We start from the raw sequence: 23,357 nt of genomic DNA, 5'->3' as shown, positions 1-23,357 counted from the left end.
GCAGAGAAAAGTTTATGTAAGCTGAAGCAGAGTGTGTGGGTGCCAGCGCCAGTAAGAGTCATTAGAGCAAGTTGCATCATCCCCTCTCCTCACCATGGCAGTAATCTCATCAAACGACTGCAGGTATCCCACGATTTTAGACTTGTGAGCCGGCTCCACGCGGGCGAAGCACCTGGCCCGTTTGACGGCTTCTCTCTGCGCCTCCTGTGGAAGATCGTCAAACTCGCGGCCCGTGTAGGCTTTGCCCATCACGTCCTCCTCCTCCCCGAAGATGCCGATCCGTCTGCAGATGGCCACGGCCGTGCCCTTGTTGTCTCCGGTGATCATGATGACGCGGATGCCGGCCTCGTTGCACAGTTTAATCGAACCGATCACCTCCTTCCTGGGCGGGTCGAGCATGCCCACACAGCCGACGAAGGTGAGACCCAGCTAAATGGAGAAGAAAGGTGGAGAGACGGGTGCTGAAAACAAGGAAGGAGCTGTTCCAGCAGACAGGACAGAGGTGTAAAGGATTCCTTTTTTTAAGTGGAAAGAGGTTTAATGGCTACTGTGATTCAAACAAAAGAGAGTTGTTAACTGCAAAGTTAACAATGGTACATGACGGTACATAATGGCACAGCTTTTGATAATTATTTTATTATTATTATTTATTATTTTTATTATGTCTCTATTTTAAAATGTTGTTTTTTTTTTTTATTATCTTGCACTGTTTTTACATTTTACATTGTGTTCTTTTATCTTGTGTTGCACAGTGGCCCTGTGGGAGCACCCTAATTTTCGTTGTACTGTACCTTGTCTATCTATCTATCGTATCTATCGTATCTATCGTATCTATCGTATCTATCGTATCTATCTATCTATATCTATCTATCTATCTATCTATCTATCTATCTATCTATCTATCTATATCTATCTCTATCTATCTATCTATCTATCTATCTATCTATCTATCTATCTATCTATCTATCTATCTATCTATCTATCGTATCTATAGGAGAAGTTTGCCTTTGCCTTACTAAGTAATATACAAGGCTCTGGGTGGTTTATAACACCTCAGTTTTACATTGCCAGGTTAGCCAGGATTTTGTTTAAACCCTGAAAATGTGAGTGTCCTGAGCCGAATAAGATGTGTAACTTAGGTCCTCTACCTCATACTCTGCAAACTTGCTGGCGTTCTCCAGGTCCATGTCCTCTTTGCGTGGTGGGGTGTCATGAGTGGCCAGAGCCAGGCAGCGCAGGGTGTCCCTGCCTGTCCCCCAGTCCCTGATCTTAGACAGCAGCTGGTCACGCAAGGCCGGGGTCAGCGTCACCTTCGCTGTTCCCACACGGAGGTACTGACACCGCTCGATCACACTCTCTGGAGCGCCCTGAAGGGACGGATTGTAATTGACACAAACAATGGTGAAAATGGAGTTCAAATGGAAGTGATCAAAAGTATATTTTTCTGTGTGTTTGTGATCGTGTCTTTGGTTCGTGCCTTGATGAACATCTTGCTCTGGGAGCCCGGCTTGACGGGGGTGCAGTAGACAGACATGGACTTGCGATCGCGAGAGAACTCCAGGGTGAACTCCTTCTTCATCAACTGTCTGATCACCTGTTGGATGAGAGGGAGGAAGAAAACAGCGAGAAATGACAGAGGAGGAGGAGGAGGAAGAGGAGAAAAAAGCAGAAGAGAGTAGGAGGTGGAGAGAGAAAGCGTCAGAGCTTGAGCTAAGTGGCTGCGTTCGTAGGCAGCTGTCAGGCCAGCAGCCGTGGGTGACTGAGAGGTTCGGCCGAGCTAGTGACAGCTGAAGGGTGACACTTTAAATCAGCACTTAACCACCTTGTCTGGATGTCTGGCTGCTTCCAGATGTCTGTGTCCAACAGCACTTAAAGTTTGTGTGGACCTGCTCGGGGACAATTACCAGTAACAACTGGAAGTACATGTACATGGCACAGTAACAAAAAAGCTCATGAATAAGCCAGATCATAACAGGTTTCATATAGGAACAGAGCCTATAATCAACCCTTTCCCTTCCATATGGTCTGTATGTATTGTCAGGTCTTGTTCTACCAGTAGGTGTCCCTCTAGTTCAGAGTCTATGCTGTGTCCTCGTACACAATGATGATGCTCAGTGTGTGATGTACACACACACACACACCCTGTCAGGGGGACTCTGAACATCTGATAGATGTACTGAAATCTGTCAACGTGACAAACTTGTCTTCTCTATCAAGCAGAGGAAGCAGTGGGAGTTTGTCTTGGCATGCTTGGAAAATTCTGTGCACCCCGAAGAGATTTAGAAATTTAACAGCACCTCTGTTCATCTAATTATTTATCTATCTCTGAATTTATGCACTGGGCAATAAGGTGGTCGGAGTCAGTTGGTTCCATTAAGTCTCTACTTAGAACACATGTCTTTCATTTAGCAATCCTTTTACCTGAGTTGCTGATTTTCCCTGTTTCCCACTGTCATTTACCTGTTTGTTTCTATACAGCCCTGCCAGTTTTATTGTCATTTTAATGTTTTAGTGTTTAATCATATTCCCTGTGATTTTATTTTCTTGTTTTAACTGTTATCATTATTTTTCTATTAAGCACTTTTCATTTGATAAATGCTCTATAAATAAAACTTATTATTATATTATTATTATATTCAGAGGATTAAAATAAACTTGAGAAAGCATTCATTGAGACTTTATCATAATTTAATCTCCAGAGAAAGTTTCTGTTGCTGAACTTTGTTCTTCCTGAAAGTAAGAGCAGAGGTTTCAAGCCGCAGCCACAAGTCAAACTACTGCAGCAGGCAGGCCTGCTGTCTTTACTGTGGCTGTAAATTAATTTTGAAATATTGTTACGGCTGACATCTTAAACAAAACAATCACGTGCTCACACCCTGAAGTCAAACACATCTGTCCGTCGTCTATCAACAGCCATGTGCTTCATTAAATAGTCCTTGAGCCGCACACTGAACCCTGACCTGCTGACTGACTGTAAGTCACTCCGGATAAGAGCCACAACGAAATGCTTAAATGCAAATATCATCTCACACAACTAAGTACAAGAGGGGCCACGCTAGGTCATGATGTCGCCCCCTGTGCAGCGTGTAACCAGGGAAGAGTACAGTATGGTATAATGAGGGCAGTAATTGCAGTCTCAGTGGCACATTCCTGCTGAGAAGTGCAGAGCCTGCAGCACATCCACCACTTACAGAAGGAAACAATGTTCTCACTCCAGCTGAATGAATGAATGAATGAGCATTAATATTACACAGACATCCAAACATTTAATACTCCACATACAGTACGACACAGATTTAACATTGTGGACACCAAATATAGACATATCACCTTTTTTATTTCACAACTTCTTCCTCAATGTATCTATTGTTCAATGCATACGTCACCCATAATGCAACTTCACCAGTGACAATTAAGTTTGAAAGTCAGGTGCATCTTATTTAGCCTGGACTCTCTTGCCTCAAGCAAAGCTGAGGAGCAATCTCCTCCACACACACACACACACACACACATTACCACATGTAGCTTACCGAGTTGCAGGCTCCAGCACGCTCCACCTTGCTGAGTCCATTTACGTCAGTCTTGAAGACGTTCATCTTCTCCACCAAGGTGGTAAGGGCCGTCTCTGTGGCTTCACCCACCTTCTCATAAACCCCTTTGGCCTATGAGAGCAGAACAGAACACAGGGAGGAAATTGAAAGAAGAAATGAGAGCCGTGTGATACATTATTATGAGTACTTTTTAATGAAGTCATTAAAAACAACTGCAAAGGAAGCATGTTATGAGCAAATCTGCGGGTCATTCATCTCTGCCTCCACAAACTTTGAGTCACACACGCGAAGTGGCTTTAAACGTGTTCCCTCGGCAGGTAAGAAGTAGAGAGGGTGATATGAGGCGGTAATAGCGAACCACACATCATTTGTTTGTGTGAGCAACCATAGACAGCACTAAAACACCTCACACCTCTGCAGAGCTCTCTATCACTTTGATCTCACACCGATTTTATTCAGAAATGTACACAGTTGGTGACAAAACAACCATTTACGAGGACACAAACAGTTAGTCTAGGGAGGATACTGTACGTGGAAGCTGAGAGGAGCCGTTTCCCTGGCCTCTCTGCTCAGCGCGGTTACCATGATAACATGGTGATAACAAAGAGGTGAGAAAGAAATCCAAACCAGAGAAAACCATAGAGTAAAATTAGCTCAGCTGAACATGAGGAAGCTTTTTCTGGCATGTGAGTGTGTGTGTGTGCATTTCAGTGCTCTCTTTCATGAAGTCTTTGCATTTACTCCAAGTGTTACAGGTTCATTTGGCATAAAAACATAGAAATTACACCTCTGTGCATATGTATGTGTGCGTGTGTTAATGACCTCATTGTAGTCCAGTGAAGAGTCATTGCACATGGAGCACACAGTGGCCAACTCCAGAAGTCCATCATAGTCTCCACACTGGACGGGCTTCTCTCCTTTCAGTCTAGAAGGAAAACAGACACATAAACACAAACACACTCGTCACTCACAACAGCTGCACACGAGGGAAAAGCGCTTCACAGTTCGCTACACCTCAGACACAGTAACCTCATCCATATTTATGAGCAGGGAAGATGTTCAGTTGTTTAGCTTCCCAGCGTTGACTGGTGAAACAGCGGTTGTAGGGTGGTTGACAGTGTACTTGTGCGTGTGTGTGTGTGTGTGTGCGCACGCGCTCGTGTGTGTGCGTGTTCCTGACAAGCACCGTTGATTGCATGACAACCATGGATCCCTTCCCAGTAGAGACTGCAAACGGTTGCTAGTGAAGCTCCCACACAATAACCCACACTCTGCTGTTATGAAATCGACAGGTTCACGCAGAGTCAGAGTGCTGTACTCACCAAACAGCCAAATAAACAACATGCATACGCAATGAACCGCACAAACCCTTCTCCTACATGATGACCAGCCACCTACCTACAGTATTTTCCTCCACAAATCCTGATTTACTGAAATAGAGGAATCTTTCTGACATGGCAAAAAATCAGAGCAACCGCGTTCCCTAAATTCACTCTGCACTTAACTATAACCGAAAAAGTATGTAATTCATTAAGACATTAGGAATACAATCCAGCTGAGGCTTAAAAGTGACAACAAAAACTTAGGTTTAACCAACCACATCCCTAGTTATCACTGAAATATGCATAGTAACTCATAAAAGCACAGCTAAACACATTTTAGGAAATCATTAGCAGTGATGTAATACATCCTGGACCACAGACCCGATCACAGGTTCCTTGACAACATCTATTTGTGTTTTTTACTTGATGTCAACCAGGGGAACACCCCTTTAATCTAATGAGGCATTTAAAGTGGACAGATGTTCCCAAATAGAAGAAACACATGTTTAAATGGTGACACTTACATTTGACCCTCTGGGGCATAAGTAGAACCAGTTATAGAGAACTCATGAAGGGAGCAGTTTGAATCTTCCACCTTGTCTGCGACGAACATCTGGAGAGGAAAAAAAGACAAAACACAAACAGAGGCGGTAGTTAGGTAATTAGTGAGAGCTGTGGTTGGTCCTTGTGTTGCTGTGGCTGCCCACCGCTGTTAAACAGTTAGGATGGATCAAATAAAGAAATCTGTGTCAGTCTTTCTACCCTAACCCTGTAAAAAAAAAAAAATTTAGTTGCAGTGGTGAAGGAGAAAAGTAAAGACAAACTGACTCTGCTGTGGACTGAGAAGTAGCTTAACCAACATGAGAGTCACGGTCATTACAGAATTGATCGTGAGTGAGACTTTGACTTGAGTTTCCATCAAGTCAAACTATTTTCATTCTACATATAAAAACATTAACCTGGAATTACAATACAAATGTAAATCTTGTTCATCTTGATCTAATTATGTCACCTAATAAACTATTTAGTTAGCCTACTGTTAAGTATCAACCTACAAATAGGTGATACTTTGTGGGTCTTCATCACTTCACAGGTTATTTGAACTGTCAAAGTGTGACTTTGGTATTTAATGTGACAATAAGTAACTATTCTGGAATAAAATGAAATATTAAAACTGAATGAGCAGTACCCAGTCTCAACAAAGGCTGTAGCAGAAGAACCCCTTGGTGTATTCAAAATGAACAAAGGTGTGTTTTATTGGTGATAAATTCTGACAAATTGCATGTCCTTGTGTTGTGTGGCTCACACAGGTAATAATAAAATACCTTGGTTATCTCAATAAGCCAATGGGAAATGTTGCTAAATCTTAAACGGCTGAATCTCCAAGTGATTCACAGCGACTGCATTATCAGTTTCCAGTTCACACATTACTCCATGGTGTCAAAACACACTTTGTAAACAATGAAGGCTGCATCTTGTGTAAATACTGAGAAGAAGGAGGCAGCTAACAAAGACCAATTACTCTTGCCTTTCCTCCTCATCTGCTTTGGATAAAAAGAAAAAAGGTTATAAGTCATTATGACAATCAAACAGCGGCTGTAAACAGGAAGTACTCTGCCAAGTGGCACAATGGTCCGTGAATGGGTGGAGTTCAAACTATGAACAATGACTGAATTTGGGCAAGAAGACTTTTTCCATCCCCTGACAACCTGTGCGTGTGCAGCCGTCACCTCCATCCCTATTGATTCCAAACACGCAGGCAGGCAACACGGGAGTTGCACCACTCCTGTCTTGATGTAAAAACTTCATCAGTCAATCACAATCTCACACTACCATGTTCGCTCCAGTCAACTGCAGAAAAACACAGCAAGAGTTAGAGGAAGTGGGAGAAGGAGCTGGAGTCCCAGAGCTGTCCAAAGGATTTGCTTTGTTGGCTGCTTTGTTGGCAAATCTTCTTCCTGAAAGTCCCTCAGGAAGGGCAGTTCACTATGTACCGCTAATACTAATATATCGATAAAAACAAGGAGGCAGTGCTGTGGCTGGTTGTTTATAAGACTGGGACACACTCTCTGCATCCAAACACCCCCTAAATAAATTACATTGATTCACAACTGGCCGACAGCCTGCCCTTGATCTCCATTCCTTTGTCAATATTCACTTTTTTAATGACCTGACACTCCAGTTCAGCAAAAAGTAAACAGTCATATAAACACAGTGGGAAAACACCCTGGTAACTTAGCTCAGCTCAGTTTGAGACTCCATTACGTCCAGCTGATTGAAGAGTTAATGAGGCAGATATTTTGTTAAATGTGATTTCCCTCTCGATTCTTCTTTAAAGTGTGTGTGTGTGCATGCGTGTGTGTGTCACTGACTTAACAGCACCCATCCATTTAAAAAGAAACACAAAATTAATGATAGACCTGAGATGAGGGGCAGCTGGGGTCCCCGCAGCATAGGAGCCTAAAAGGTACGTCGCAGCCTCTTAATGGGGTAATTATTCCTCAACATCTCTCTGTGGCAACAGCGTTAACTACATTTAGTCTACTGCTGTAGTCTAGTTTGGACAAGATGAAACGCAGTTATAAATAGCTGTCATACTGAATCATGATTATAGACTCTGAGATTATAGCTTTTGTGAGAACATGCAATTTTGCAATTGTAATTTTTGACATCAACAGTGTTGACGTTTTCCTTAAACAGTGGCAGAAGTGAGAGGGGGATTCAAAGCTGTAGCTGCATCTGAGTTTCACCCACCTGTGTGTGCACCTCTAAGAGTGAATCAAAAACAATACAGGTTTGAGGAAACAATGTGATTTGTTGTCTTTCTGTTGCATTTCTATAGCTGCTTACTCTTTCCTGTTGTATTCATCCACACTTGCTCTACCACTAATAACCTTTGGTGTCACCAGAGAAACCAGGACAGAGTATGAATATCTGTAAGGTCAAAGTTGTTTTCTTGTTTCTTTCTTTGCTTTTACATATTACAACAAAAGATTAGCAGACATTAGCAGGTTAACATGTTTGTGTATGCAGGTTTAAGCTCCATGCATGTGTTTGTCTTATGTCAGCTGAGAGCTTGGAGCTGGGTAAACCGGAACATTCAACTTGTTTTTTGTACTGTTCTACATTTAAGCTCCATAAATAAACTTTGGAAAAAAAAGAAAAAGCCACATTAGACACATCAGGTTGACTAGATTAGTGGTGGTCCGTTAGGCTTTTGATTGCTCTATTCAATCAAAAAACCTGCAGCTGCAAAGAGGGACTGGGTAATGTAGTGCTATTTCCTGCCCCGCTATTCCCTGGGTTTTCATTCACTAATTTCTCATTTTTCATCTTGATGTACTGTCTCTTTAAGGATTTTTTAAATTGCCTCACCCTTCCTCTCAATTCTTAATTTGACAAAGGTCATCAGGCTCACTCCTCTCTGTTCCACAATGCTATAACAAATCACTAGTCTGCGTCAAGAGTGCCACACAAAGTAGAGCCTGAGGAATACAATAAGGTTGCTCTTTCATCCATGGTTAGTTTCCCTCGCCATCTGATCCGCTGTGGTCTCCAAGGAAACAGGGCACAGTGTGATCCATGTGACTCAGTGGTAGTGGCGCAAGTTTGTATTTTTCTACACCCCTCCACCGAGTTTGTGCGGAGATGAATGGTGAGTAACCCTTTTCATGTCTGCGTGTTTGTGTGCGTCTGCATGTGTGACAGGAAGAGGGAAGTACAGTGTCAGGATACAGAAGGGAATCCCTGGAAATCCTGCCGATACGGGGATACCCCCGAAGCAAGGGAGACACATGGCCCTATCGCAGCCACTGGCTGGAAACCCGTCCAAGAATAAGCACAGATGGATAAGCCTGGGCAAACATTTGTGTAGGCATTAAACCTTGACACACAAAAAACCATAAAAACAGAGTAGACCCAGGATGGAATAAGTGCAGGTTCAACAGCCACGATAATGACTATCTCCAGGAAACACAATGATAAAAAGAAAACTGCAAAGAGGAAGTTTGATTTGTCTTTGCCCTGTAATTGTCATATGTAGCCACAGTGAACATTGTTGTGCTAAACTGTGGGTTCCCACCTCGGCTCCACTCTGGCTCAGGCTCCATGTCACTGCCCAAATGCTGCTTTTCTTTTGGCTTTGAACTATCAACAGCAAGACCTGACCTTGATTAAAGCTCCAGGCCTCATGTCTGTGTGGTTAATATGTCTGATACCCACATGGATCCAAATGGAACCAAGAAAACCCAGTATCAGCCTCGATCATGTGGTGTGTCGTCATCATAGCACAAGAAAAATACTGCAAGTGCTGCTGATGAATTACATTTAATAATAATTATTATCATTAGGATTGTCTGTTGGCTACAGCTCATCACTGATGAGGGAGAACTTAAAACTATTTCTAGAAATCAGTCTTTGAGTTGCATAATCAAAAAAGATTATTGTAATTTGCTTCTATGACTTTATTCTAACATTACTATATTATATTATTATATTATATTGTAAACAAAGCTCTTTTTGACCACAGCTGCTTGTTAACTGACGCAGCTGTGGTGTTGGTCTGCTCAGTTCTGTTCAGATAATTTCCCTGTTGAAAACTTATTTTTTCATGTTTTGGATCGAGTGGGTTTTCCATGGCTCTGATTCAGTTCCTGTAAAGTCTTGAAAAATGATGCCAAACACACTAGGCTGATGTTTTCTAAAGACTGTGGTAAATTCTAATACTGTTAATGAATAATGAACAGCTAACAACAACAACTAACCAGATTCCAATAATTAACCTTTGGGTAATCTATAAACTACCTCCGTCTCGATCTTCTAGTGGGAATCTCTAAATGAGCTGCCAACACTGTCCTCTTGAGAGCAGGTTTGTGTGGATACGACTCCAGTGCAGCTGAGTAACTCTGAGGTCATTAGAGCTGAGAGGTGAAGAAGACAAGAAGTGTTAACTGAAATTAGGCGTGTGTGTGTATGTGTGTGTGTGTGAGTGTGTGTGTGTGGTGGCAGAACTCCTAACAGGAGCCAAGACAAACACCACGTTGGCATTTACTCTGTGCTTGGAGCAAAGATGACTGGTAACACATACACACACACACACACTGACAGACACAAAGGAAAGGGTGAGGCCGTGAGCTAGAGAACACATATGAATACCTGAGGATAAGATCTTTATGTTTGTTGTGTAATTTCATTAAATATGCACCATTTATACCCTGAAATCTGCAGGACAGTTCAGGATGTGGATAACTGTATTGTGACTGTGCTGTATTGTGACTGTATTGTGTTTGTTCAAGCGACGTGACCTTTTGAAAACCTTCACTGTGTGTGCATGTGTGTGTGTGTGTTGATCTGTAGCTGATATACCGTAGTGTTCAGGGCGCTGCTGGGTCATGCCAGGAAAAAAAAAAAAAAAAGTACTGCTGTAGTACTGCACCAGCAGCTATCTCATACCTGCCAAGTGGAGGTAAACATTACAACACCACAAAGATTTTCCATCCCACTTTAAGCTCCCATTGCACGAAAAGAAAGATAGAAGTGCACACACAAGGGGAAAAAAAGAAGAAGTCTCAGAGATGGATGAACTGTGGAGACTTGGCATCAATAATGAACTGCACACGCTTGTAAAAATGTCACCACAACTTTTTCAAAGGGAGTTCCCAGAAGCTTCTTTAGAAGTGTCAATCAAATTATAGGATGTGGAAATTAAATGATTAGCCTCTCCTCTGGAACAATTTAGCTGCGTGTCTGCGTGTCAAACAGTCGACAATAAGCGTGTTTTCAGTTTCCTGGCCGCCACTTACTCTGCACACGGACATCTGGTTGGTGGTCAGCGTGCCCGTCTTATCTGAGCAGATAACAGAGGTGCAGCCCAGGGTTTCCACGGAGGGCAGGCTGCGAACAATGGCATTTTTCTTGGCCATGCGACGCGTGCCAAGGGCCAGGCAGGTGGTGATGACAGCGGGCAGGCCCTCGGGGATGGCGGCCACAGCCAGGGCCACGGCGATCTTGAAGTAGTAGATGGCCCCTCTGACCCAGGAGCCGCCGTGGACGGGGTCTCCGAAGTGGCCGATGTTGATGACCCACACGGCGACGCAGATCAGGGAGATGACCTTGGAGAGCTGCTGCCCGAACTCGTCCAGCTTCTGCTGCAGCGGGGTCTTCTCCTGCTCCGTGGCCGCCATCTGATTACGGATCTTACCGATTTCTGTGCTCACGCCTGTAGCCACGACGACACCTATGGCCCGGCCTGCAGCAATGTTGGTGCCCTAAGAAAAAAAAAAGAAAAGAAAAAAAAAGAGTGAAGGGAAGTGAAGCAGAACAACAGATCTCTCAGTTACAGAATTAGTCATATTGCCAAAAAAAGGGAAGAGTTTCCTCCGAAATGAGCGATGAATCATACACATACTCACATCTAGCAATCTCAATAACCAGTAAAGTGATATAACCTACAGTGATATTCAATGACGTGGCTAAAAGTCAGTGTTATATCAATTCCTGTTATGAAGCCAGAAAGTAAACATGACTCAGGGAGCTGCAGGGGTATGTTCTTACAGAAAACAGCATGTTCTTTTTGTCCTGGTTGACAGCTCTGGGATCAGGAACAGGGTCAGTGTGTTTGATGACGGAAACGGACTCCCCTTAAGAAAAGAAAACGACACAGTTGTACATGATTAGATCTGCAAGCGTGACAGGTGATAAGTTATTAGACCAACATTGTTACAGTCACAGACTGAAGGGTAGAAACCACTACCACAGAAAGTTCATGCAATAAAAAGGTGCAATAAAGGGGAGAGTGTACTCGGTCCGAGTTATGGGAAAGCCTTTAAGCAGGATTTGTTCAGGGAGAGAAGAGAAATACCTGTGAGGATGGACTGGTCCACTCGGAGGGTGGTGGACTTTATAGAGGTCACTCTGATGTCAGCGGGAACCTTGTCACCAACTAATGGAAAGAAGGGGAAAAAAAGGTTAAAAGTTTACAGCTTTCTACATTTCAGTACTGCCATTTAGCAGGTTTAAACATGTTCACTGACTTTGGATAGCCTGTTAACATGCTAAGCTGCTCTGATAAGTGCTAATCACAGAGAATGAGGCTCATGGGAATGTCATCAGTTGTGCAGGTATTGGACGAGCTGAAATTTTGACGCCCTGAGAGACGAGGAGACCATCAGGTTATTGGATATTGAATATTATTAAGCTGGATGGAGTCAGAGGATTAGTATTACAACACATCATCTGAGAACCATGAATGTTTGTACAACCAAAACTGCCTTGCCAAAGAGGATGCTGTTAGCATACAGACACCAAGATCATCCAATGGGAGCCAACGTGCCCACCTTATACAAACAATATACAGAAAACAGGATGATTGAGGAGGACACTGTCCGTCTGATAGGTGTGACCTTCGGCCTGTGTTGAATTCCTCAGAGGAGTCTATACGAGTGCAGGTGCAGATGAACACTTAGTGACACGCCATCAAGAGTCTGTGTTCAAACACTAAATCCCTGAGCAAAGAAACATCAGTGAGTTCAGTTGCAACTAAAGAGCGGCTCAATACAGCCTCAATGGAGCCACGTTGCTGTTTTGAAATGATTGATTATTTCGCCTCCTGTTTGTTCTTTGCTCTCTAGATACACACAATGTCCTCAAACATGTCAGACATACAGTACACTGTAGACGAAGCCGGCACTAAATTCACAAGATGCCTGCATGTTGTCTTCTTATAATCTGTTTATCAGGGCTGCATATTAAACTCGTACTTCTTAGCCAGAGCAAAGTATCTAATGCCCCCAAAACAAAATGGTTGTGTTATTACTTCCTCTTTGTCGGAGCCCTACGATGAACACTTAATGAAAATATTTTCATAAAAGCAGGGCAGAGCAGGCCTGTGAAAAATTGATCATTTGAGGTAGTCAATGGCAATCATCCCAGAGCTCAGGAGAGGGAAATGACTCAAAACGCCAAAGACAGAATATTCTTCACGTGTTTCTTTCCAGCAAGAGCGAAAAAAGGAAAAAGACTTGATCATTATTGTGAAATAAAGTGTCTCATTAATGCCAACTCCCTCAGTCCTCAGCCGTCAGTGCTTCTCAACATTAATCACGACCAAAACAAGCTCTCCCTGTGAGTCTATTAGTGTTTTTCAACGAGAGAAAGCTTGGACATCTTTTTTCATTTTCTCCTGTTCCTCCTCGCTCATGAGCTGAAAAACACTCAACAGGCAGTATGTCTTCTATCGCAAACTGGCGTCGTGCCGATACGTTCCTGAGCGTTTGTTTCATGCTTTCTTCATTTCTCTCCATCATCTCCTTCTGAAATTCGGAGCTCTGAGACTGAAAGGAATTTTTCTTTCTCCTGACGGGACGGAGATGAAAAGAGCTAGAGAGAGAGAGAAACGAAGAGGCCGTACTATGTGCAGCTCGATTGCCTGCACTTCCATTTCTGTATTTCTCTACCTTTCTCTGTCTGACAGCCATGGGTTGTGAGAGAACAACAGTGGGAGAGGCGGAGGGGGAGAGAAGTGTGTGGTTTGTTTGTGTGGGAGGTGGCTGGGGGCTACAGGTTCACTGTAGCAGGACCGGCTGAGGGCAGAAAAGAGAGGCTTTTCAAACGCCTACCCACAGACTCCTGCTCCCCTATCAAACCTTCACTCTGCCACGGCCTCCCACAGACACTCTCCATCTGCTAGAGGAGAAATCTAAATCCTAATACAGCCACATTGAGCTCAGATAAGCACCGTTATAAATATTAGAAAGATCTGAAATTCGTCTGGCTGTTATTAATAGTGATTTGGGTTTAAAAGCTAGAAAGAAAATATTTTAAATCATCATTATCGTGCACAACTGAAATATAACACATGATCAAAGTCAGCTGGTTTAAACAGTCAGAGCTCCTTTTCCATTTGCTAAAACTGGACTCCAAACAAAATCTGAGTGTCTTGCATAATGTACTGGCGAAGAGGTCTTCCTTCACGTGCAGGATAACCGTGACTGGTTACTGGGAACGGCTTGGTGTGGAGCAGCTTTCAGGTCCTGTGTAAACCCTCTAGAAGTTCCTGACAACCCGACCGCTGCATCACTCACATCGAAGAAAAAAACCTAAAAGAAAAAACCCAGGAAAGTTCCAGTGGAGGCGCAAAACACAACTGTGTCGTAACCGTGGCTGGCATCGCTGGAGAGTACCTACAAGAAGGCAGGCGGGCAGTGGCGCTGGAAACTTGAGTAAATATATTTATGTTCTTTTCTCTCCTCAAAGGCACTTGTGGTCAACAGTGTCCTTTTCCGAGACCTCCATACAGTTTATTTTACCCCCTAACATCAAGTTCCCATGGAACAACCACGGGCTAATCTGAAGCACAGGAAAGCCTGGGAAATCAATGTAGGAAAGGAAAATATTAATTTGCTTTCTTTGTCACAGTATCCCTGCATATTTCAGTCAGGAGGGTGTGCGTTAAGATCCCTGACACACATATTTTCAAGTGAGAGGAGCGTGTGGTGCGGTACCTACCTCAGCTGTTTACCCCTGTTTAAAAGTGCTTAGCAACAACGTTATGTCAGACTGAACCCAGCGCTGAATAAATGACTGTGTATATTTGACAAAAAAATGCAGCAGAGTGCATTATACCGCTATCAAGCCTCCTCCTAAAGTAAACTTTGACAGTAAAAAGCATTCAGTATTTAAACTGGAGTTGATAAGTGCCTCATCTTCTGCAGAGTTTATATCCTCTACTGTACATACAGCACTTGATGAATGGTGAAGTCAAATAAATAGAGTTGGGGGAGAAAACCAGCAAAATAAACAGAATGAATTGTGTTTTCTAATATAAAGTAAGATGTAAACTGAGCTCATGACACTTTTTAAATGTCCGATTTTGTTTGATCATTGATCAACAGAAGATGATCTAGCCTTGGGACCGGGTCTGTTATCCTCTGTCCTTGGCCACTCCCCACAATGGGACAAACCAACATGGCTCCACTCACAGCTGCTGACAGCCGGCAATAATATCAGATCCCTTGTTCAAACAGCAGCTGCTTCATTTGAAGTCATATCTGTCTCCTCGCTCCTCGCTGTCATCACAGGTGTCGTTAAACCTCAACCCCTTGTGAACTTCAGCGACACGGGGAGATGAGCCCCCACGGCGCACGAGGCGTTGCCACGGCGACGCCACCGGTGTTGACAGCGATGGCGATGGTATAGTGGCGGTAGATGGGGGTTGAGTGGAGTCATTTTTGGTACTTGTGCTAATACCTGTGTGGACTTGTCTGCGTCTAGCTGTGTGCGCACGGATGTGTGATCCAGGACGCCGGCTGTAACAAGCCCAAAATTCCAGGCAAGTGCTATCTGTCACACACAAACACACACACACACACACAGAGGGAGGGGTGCGCCTTTCTCATGCAAGTAATGCAAATTAGACGCTGTAAACAACAAGAGAAACAATTCACTAGATTTGATTTAATTTTCTACGAGCAGAAAATATGCAACTCTGACTTGTGTGTGGGAGCCGGGCTGAGAACCCCTCAGTGATCGTTACTTGGATGGATGATTTAATTTTCATTTTTGAAACCTTGTGCTTAAATCAAATTGAGCCAAGGCTTCCCTGTAACCAGCGCAGCGTGAATAATCCCTCTCCTTGCCTCTCTGTGCTGCGCTTATGAATGAACGCTGTGATCTTTCATACACTTCCTGAGCTCTGCCTCCTTTCCAACGCACACACACACACACACACACACACCACTGCGACCGTCTGAGACAAATCACTAGTTGTGCAATTGCAGAAGATTACCCTCCTCAAGCCAGTCGTGTCGACGGTGAAGTGATCAGCTCGGTGCTGCGTGTGTGTGCACGTTAACTCTGGCACACACGCACAGATGTTCTGGAACCAGAGTGACAACAAGACTATTTTTAGCGAAGGCTGCCCACACATGGGCGAGTATGCACTGCAGCAGGGGGATTTGTGTGTGTGCATGTAACGTGGAGGAGAGGAGAAGTGAGTGAGTGAGGAGCTGACAAATATCCAGCAGTGTCCAGGTGGCGAGACTGACAGCATGGAAAGCAAAGGGGAAAGGGGGGAAAGCTGTGGAAAATTAAACTGGGCCTTAAATATAAGGGGTGACCACAGCCACTTACACAGAACCTCACACACACACACAAATAGACACAACTGGATAACGGCCCTGGCACCTGCACATCCAGAGAGAAGACTCTTATGTAATCTAGTCTGAGATATTCCAACGTTGCTTCCAGAGTCATGAATCGGTGGCATAGGCTGAGCGAGTGTGTGTTTCTGTGCTTGGCAGCGGCAAACACACACACACAGGCAGCTGGGTGACAGCAGCAGCGCGAGTCCACCGGAGGTTGACAAAGCATAAATTAGTCTCAGTGAGTGACAGTTTCGCTGGATGCAGGCACACACAGCTTACCTGCCACCTCCACTATGTCCCCCGGGACGATGTCTCTGGCTTTGATCCTCTGGACGGCCTTGCGATTCATGCGGTACACCTTCCCCATCTCCGGCTCGTACTCTTTCAGGGCCTCGATGGCATTCTCAGCGTTGCGCTCCTGTGTCCAAGTCACATCAATTTGTTAGTAAATCAGGGTTTTCTGTTTTACAGCATCATGAAAACAAAGTCTGGTGGGCAAAAGAAGGAAGTCAAATTTACCATTCATAAATATACAATACAATACAAATGAATCAAGATGTTCTCTTGCATGATTTGTTTATGCTTTGACATGATGCACAGGCGTGGACATGCAGCTGTAAATAAAAGGTGTCAGATTGAATTTAGTACATGGATGATCCTGCAGCAGCCGGTAGACTGGGTAATTTATTTATCTTTCTTGCACCATCTACTTGGCCATTGTTAGCCCTTGTAACCATGAGAACACCAGCTGAAAAGAAACATTACACATACAGTATGCAGAGAAACGGAGATGAAGAGGGTATCTCACCTGCCAGACCCCAATAACAGCGTTGGCAATGAGGATAAGAAGAATAACAATGGGCTCCACAAAGGCCGTGGTTGTCTCCTCTCCCTCCTCAAACAGAGCCAACACCTAGATGAACATAAGAGAAGACACAACCTGAGTTGACAGATGTATCACACTGCTGCAACTCCTTAGCTCAAAAACATTTTCAAGGACAGCTTTCTGTGAAATACGTTTTGGGAGGAAAAAATGTCAGACTGGTGGTGCAGGAAAATCTGGAGACAGAAAATCTGACTGAAATAGTATTTTGGACAGAGGCTGCTCAGTTCCAGTAAGTGTGTGCTGCTACAGCCGAGGTTCCCAAGTTTTGTTTTTCTTTTTTGTGTGTGTGTGTGTGTGTGATGTATCCCCACAGCTGTGTCAGATAGATTTAAGGAACCCTTCACTGACTCATGTTTCATGTTCATTTTAATACATGTTGTTAAAAACTAATTGGTTGCATTTGCATTCATATCACACCTTGTCCTGACAGCAGCTGGATACAACTTTTATCTATTCAAACTGTTCTACTCATTTATCCGTTACCATTTGCTTTTAGTTTAGTATTTCAACTTATTTATCCTTTTACTTCTACCCATCCTTTCATTTGCTAAAAACCTTTTCATGGACAAATTCCATTAGTTCAGGTGTTTAAACCGATATTTCCATTGCAAAATGATGATACTGTGATAATGATGATATGAGCTACTACATACAGTACAGTAACCCCTGGCAACTACAGAAATAACTCTGATTGGTGATCAAGTGTGGCTCAAATCACATACTGATTTAGTCACAACTATACTGAAAACACAAAGGCTGCAAAATGACCACAGAGTCCAGGCCTGTCCTGTTGGAGGCTGTGAGCATCTCAGACTGGAAATCACAGAAACAGCATGACACTGCAGAGCAAAGTGAACATTTCCATCGTCAAGCAGGAAAAGCTGCTGCTTTTCTCCTGCAACAGTGGCTGAGGGCATTCAAAGTAAATGTGATAAAATAACTGGTCTAATTTGTATTTGTCGATCTACTCAGTCAACTGTGTAATACATTTTAGTTCACTTTAGTTTAATTTTGAAAGTTCATTAATACTCATAAAATGGTCAAAGATTTTTAAATAAATGAAAACAAATGAAGGGTGTGTTTAATAAATCATTCTGAATAAAATGTCACATCTTTCACAAACACACGCACACACACACACACACACACACACATACATAAGTAATGACAAAAGCAATAAAAGTTTAATTTCAAAAATTAAATCTTGCAGGAAATTAGATCTGTGGGGAAATAAAATCATCGGGATTCCACTGAATGAACTGAGCAAATCGAAAACAGTGTTTTTTCTTTTGAAGCAGTTAAAGACGTTTTGCAGGACCATGTTCTGGAGCCCAGACTGGTACCAGTACATCAAAGCTCTTGGATGGTAGGGGGGGAAAAAAATCACACACAAATGAATATTTACATACAGTAAGGATTTTGTGAGTTCTTATTTTTCCTGTGGTGCTCTGTCTTTCAGTGTGACGGCGTACCGGAGCCTGAGCCATGTGCAGTTTGAATGATGCAACAGGCACCAGCTAAAATAGTGAGAATAATATGAGTTTTAATGAATCAAATGCTCTTTCACCCGCAGGACAGAGACAAGCATATCGGCCGCCTTCCACATGTTGAATAACTTTCCTACTGGTTTTCCCTGCAGATTTAAAATAACTTCTCAAAAAGGAGAGATGTGAGACAAGATGCAACTAATGATGCAACAACATACGGGTGTGACAACATCAATGTCTGAATGGTGAAATATTAAAAGTGTGTGCACTCTTATAATACTGTCTGACCTTGTACAGTGTCTGTTTTTCTGTTTTAGCTCCACTTTGTTTGTAATGTGAAGGCTTCAGTCTTTCAGGCGATCTCCTCCACTGTGAGGTTGGTTACTTCTGTGTTTTCAGCTCCTAATACATATTCTGTAGAGGTGATGTTAAGAACTCACTGATATTATATATTACAAGCAGAGTGGCTGAAGTGACCAAACAGCCTGCAGGACTGTGAGCCAGAATGGATTTAAAGTAAGAGAAACTAGGCTATTTTATATTGGGTATTATGTGTACACATTCATTTTTTTTATTTTTATTAGTAAAATGCATAATACCAAAGGACTGGAGGATATTTTACAAGGATATGTTACATACTTATTTATTTATTCAGATTATAGCTGCTTTATGGCCATGCCTAAAAATTTCTACAGCCTCCCAAGGAACCTAGGTTGCGGTTCACAAGTTGAACCAACTAAAAGATCAACAATCAAGTTGCTCAGTATCTATAATATACTATTGAATCACTTTTATGTTACTATTCTTTTTCTACTTCTCTGTAGCCAGATGTAATATGGAAACTGAATACTAATGCACTCTGCCGAGCAGTCGGAGATGGTTGTTAGTCTATGGTAGCAATTATAATGAGCAACAAAATACATCTTCACAATATTGTCAACAGAAAAAAAAAGCTCCCGACTGCAACACAGAAATGACTTTATGTTTCCATTATTTTCTGAATGGCAGAGACAGAGCTTGAAATGACTGCTCAGAAGAAGGAGCAAAGAGAAAAGAAGAGATGAAGTGGATCTATGTTTCAATGATCTGATGGGGCTTATCGAATGATAAAAGAGTATATTCTCCACAGAGTATTGAGCAGCAGCGTGTAAGTTACGGCAGCCTGAGCCCGGTCGATAGCTCATCATTCCCCATCATTTGGGACGGTAAATCTCCCTTCTGCCTGAGCTGAGATTGGAGGGCAACGGTGTCAGGCCTCTCAGAGAGGTCCGACACTTCACACAATCAGCTCACATTCAGAGAGCAGGCTGAATACCTCACTCCTACTTTCAGATGAATGGGGTTTCTTTTGGCTCTTAGAGATTAATGAGAAAATTTAGTTGCTTATTTTCTGTAATCTGCAACAGCTCCTGCACTGTGTGTGGAAATCAAAACTTTATCAAAATAAAACCCCCACTCCCTTTGTAGCTTTAAAAAAAATGCACTCTTCACACCCCACATGCATAACTCAACGCCAAGACACATGCCAACAGATGGCCCATTATACCCGAGCGTATCCAGGGTTTTGGAACATTGCACAGTGATAAGAGGGGGAGAAAAAAATGGAAAAACACATTTTATTCATATCAAATTGATCATAAGGTCATCTATTAAAAAAACATGCCGTAAACAAAGGAGGTTTGAGATACGATTCAACTGTCAGTTGACTTTTGACGTCCGTTCCTGCACTTTCTTGGAACTCCTCAGCATTAACTCCACTTCATGTTGTGGAAAAACAAATAAAAGATCAGCCGTCTTTCTTCCCTGAAACTCAAAGGGAGGAAGTGCACTGATTGTTTCAGGTGGCCACGGTGGTTTTCTGTGTGGCTCTGCACTGCACGGCTAAACCTGCCACAGAGCTGCACATCAGCTTTTTGCTTCAGTAAAATGAAAACGGATACATTTTTAAGCAACAAAGATAGATGGTTTGATAAATTGAGGGGCAATTAAAAGTCTAGCCAGCTTTTTGCTGCACAGTTGGTGACATACGATAAAGTGGCTTAAACCCTGACCTACTTTGTCTAGTAAAACTATTGTTGTTTTGACAAAAGGAAGCAGGAGAGTCTCACCGTCTCAATCTGATATTCAGAAGAATAAACAACAAATGATTCCCAGGTTAAGGTTTAAATTTCATTTCCTGGAGATCAGATTTGTGTGGTTATTTTTTTAAAAAGCACTGCACTGGAGTGAATAATATTTTTGATTTAAAGTCAGATCAGGTCACATGGAACTTTACTTTAGTCACTCAGCTGAAACCTCTCCATGCAGCGATGACACTGTGAAGCATTAGGGCCTGTGCGGCAGTGGAACAGGGGGCCGTGCTCCACTATAAACAAGCCTTTTAAAGTAAGGAAAGCTTCATTTACATGAGGAAAAGTGAACCCACGCTGCAAAAGTCCTGCAGTTCCAGCCCACGCCGGCACTCAGAGCCTCTCTCCAACACGGGGAAACGGCTCGAGAAGATATATTGTGTCATATACATTTTTAGAGCAATTTTCCTACTTTCAGAAATAGAAGCAGCAATTCCATCCCGAGACACCGGGGACGTGCTGTAATAGATGGAAAAGTTATTATGCAGTCAGGATTCCCCAACTCCACCCCTCGTCGACCTTCACCGCCCTCGGAGGGCAACCGGGGTCACAGTTGGAGGCGCTGCAGCGAAGGGAGGGAGGTTTTTGATTGATAGTTTTGTTTCCAGTTCTGATGAAGTGCTGTTCCCTTCACTGAAACCATATCAACACTGACTGGAAAAGCCAGTAATGCACAAGTTTCCACATGAAAAGGGACCACAAAGTAGGTTGAACAGCCTTTAACAGGGGAATAAAGCTGCCTAAAGCTAATGGAGCAGTTTATTAGGTGGCAATTTCCTGGCCAATGTCCAATTTGGGTCTCAGCTCCCATAAGGGTCCATTTGGGAATCAAGATCACGAACAAATACAATGGGAGCCACTGGCATTTTAATTAGCTGGGTCGTACTTACAAAAGAGACGCAGGCAGCTAGCAGCAGGATCCTGACTAGGAGGTCTTCAAACTGCTCCACCACCAGCTCCCACAGGGACTTGCCTGAAATATACATAGACAAATGACCATCATACACCTGAATGCACCACAAAGGAGTGAGTCCTCCACTGTAAAGGACTAAAAGTGTGACTTTATACTTGAGGGTGGAAAAGGAAGGATCTACAGTATATAATGTATCAACACTAGCTATCTCGTGTTCTCTGGCAGCTGTGAGGCAAGACAATCCTTGTATTTACAGAAGAGAGGTGGTGTGCGTCTATGGGTGCAAAGCTGCAGCAGAGTATATACTCCCAAAGTTTACCCCTCAGTCTACACAGAAGAAAAGATCCTGGCTCAAGACACTTAATCAGGTAGTAAAGGGAGGAGGATTGCAGCTCGCTGGAAAAATCAATATTTACCTTCTTCAGCCGGGAGCTCTGTGGATGTCACACCACGCCAGTTGTAAAAGAATCGAATCGGTGGAGCCGGAGAAGATGGAGAGAGAGAGAGAGAAAACACAGTTAATACATTTAGTTAAACACATCTGATTAACTCAGCCTGACTTTTCAGATGCAGGTATACGTGTGCAAAGTGCTCTGCAGAGTCGTGCCGCTTGGTTATGATGATTAAATGCTGCAGCACTGTTGTTTTTTCAGGCTGCAGTCTAACTGTGATGACGACTAACATCTAAACGCCAAGATAAGAAACAAATAATCCTTCATGGACTCTTAACACAGGATGTTTTAAATTCCACCTTCAGTGCAGCTTCGGGCCAGAATCAACTCGGCTGTATAATGAGTCAACACAGACATTGTCATAACAAACAGCTTCTTAACCTTCTTAACAAGGCTGTTGATCCAGTATGAGTGGTGCTCTTGCAAGACAGAAGTGAGATCGTCGAGGGTCTGTCTGCCCACAAATCATTTCAGATCAGTAGGAAAGGGCTCAATGCGTCTTTGGTGAAGTTCTTGTGAAATTAATCACAGTTCGTCAAAACTACCCTCAGTTCCTTTTAGTCCATTCATATTTCTTTTTATACACAAGTGCAGGGCTGCACGTTTCTAAAGTTAACATTTGATTCAATAAATGTCAAAACTGTTTAAAAGAAAATAAAATCCCTGGTGATGGAATATATAAATACGCTAGTAATTTCTCTCGTTTTAGCTCTAAAATCATCACCATCCAGAGTTATTCATTTTTCAGGTACTTGAACTTTTATTTTTTTGAGTGTTTCCATTTCCATTTTCACAATTTTATAACTTTAATCAACTGCAATTATTTGAGAACTGAAATCAATGTTATCTACTTTTCAGGTCCGGAGTAATATTACAAAATATATTTAACAATTAAATGATGAAGATAAAACTTTATTAACCTTTTGTGGAAATTCCCATCAGTAAATTAATTAAATAATCCCTATCTTTACTGTAGCAGCACTATTACATTGATGTACACATTAACCCATGTAATAGTACAATAGTGGAACACAGAATATATAATTTAAAATTGGCCATTCTGCATGATGAGCTTTTTACTTTTGGTAGTTTAGTACATTTTTGATGCTTTAAGGTAATTTCTTTTAAACATAAATGTTGAACATTCATTGGCTCCAACTTCTCAATGGTGAGAATTGAAAACATTTGGGTTTGAACTGTTAGTCACAACAAGCTGTTTGTCATTACTATTCAATCAATGCCATGTCATCTTCAATTAACTGAAAGAAATAATTGAGAAGATGGAAACAAAAATAGTTGGCGGTCGGTGCTGTGTCTGAAATGACTTTCAGAAAAAAAAGGTCTAGGCAGCATTTAATCACAACTGTGGTGGTCATTGACATTCATAATGCAGCCTCAGTCTGTTAACTGCTAGAGTTTATTTTCAGTCGTAGCGGTCACTGCCGAAGCTTCCTGCACCAATTCCCCCCACTCCCC

General features: G+C 42.6%; 1 protein-coding gene across 2 annotated transcripts in view; it reads right to left on the bottom strand.

The window, feature by feature from the left end:
- atp2a3 (ATPase sarcoplasmic/endoplasmic reticulum Ca2+ transporting 3) overlaps positions 1–23,357 on the bottom strand; it is a 43,090-nt gene that overhangs the window by 9,742 nt on the left and 9,991 nt on the right. For both annotated transcript variants that reach the window (XM_085797364.1, XM_085797365.1), the window contains exons 2-14: positions 21,846–21,863; positions 21,407–21,489; positions 16,823–16,927; positions 16,294–16,432; positions 11,733–11,813; positions 11,426–11,511; positions 10,675–11,139; positions 5,398–5,486; positions 4,374–4,476; positions 3,531–3,662; positions 1,478–1,594; positions 1,149–1,367; positions 94–429 (exon numbers count right to left, since the gene is read on the bottom strand). In XM_085797364.1, coding sequence (XP_085653490.1) covers positions 94–429; positions 1,149–1,367; positions 1,478–1,594; positions 3,531–3,662; positions 4,374–4,476; positions 5,398–5,486; positions 10,675–11,139; positions 11,426–11,511; positions 11,733–11,813; positions 16,294–16,432; positions 16,823–16,927; positions 21,407–21,489; positions 21,846–21,863 — 1,973 coding nt within the window. The remainder of the gene's footprint in view (positions 1–93; positions 430–1,148; positions 1,368–1,477; positions 1,595–3,530; positions 3,663–4,373; positions 4,477–5,397; positions 5,487–10,674; positions 11,140–11,425; positions 11,512–11,732; positions 11,814–16,293; positions 16,433–16,822; positions 16,928–21,406; positions 21,490–21,845; positions 21,864–23,357) is intronic.

The sequence above is a fragment of the Trachurus japonicus genome, chromosome 14 (assembly GCF_045865225.1).
Source record: "Trachurus japonicus isolate A0001 chromosome 14, Traja_1.0".
Classification (NCBI taxonomy): Eukaryota; Metazoa; Chordata; class Actinopteri; order Carangiformes; family Carangidae; genus Trachurus; species Trachurus japonicus.
The sequence above is the reverse complement of the archived record's forward strand: the minus strand, read 5'-3'. Positions and strand labels throughout refer to the sequence as shown.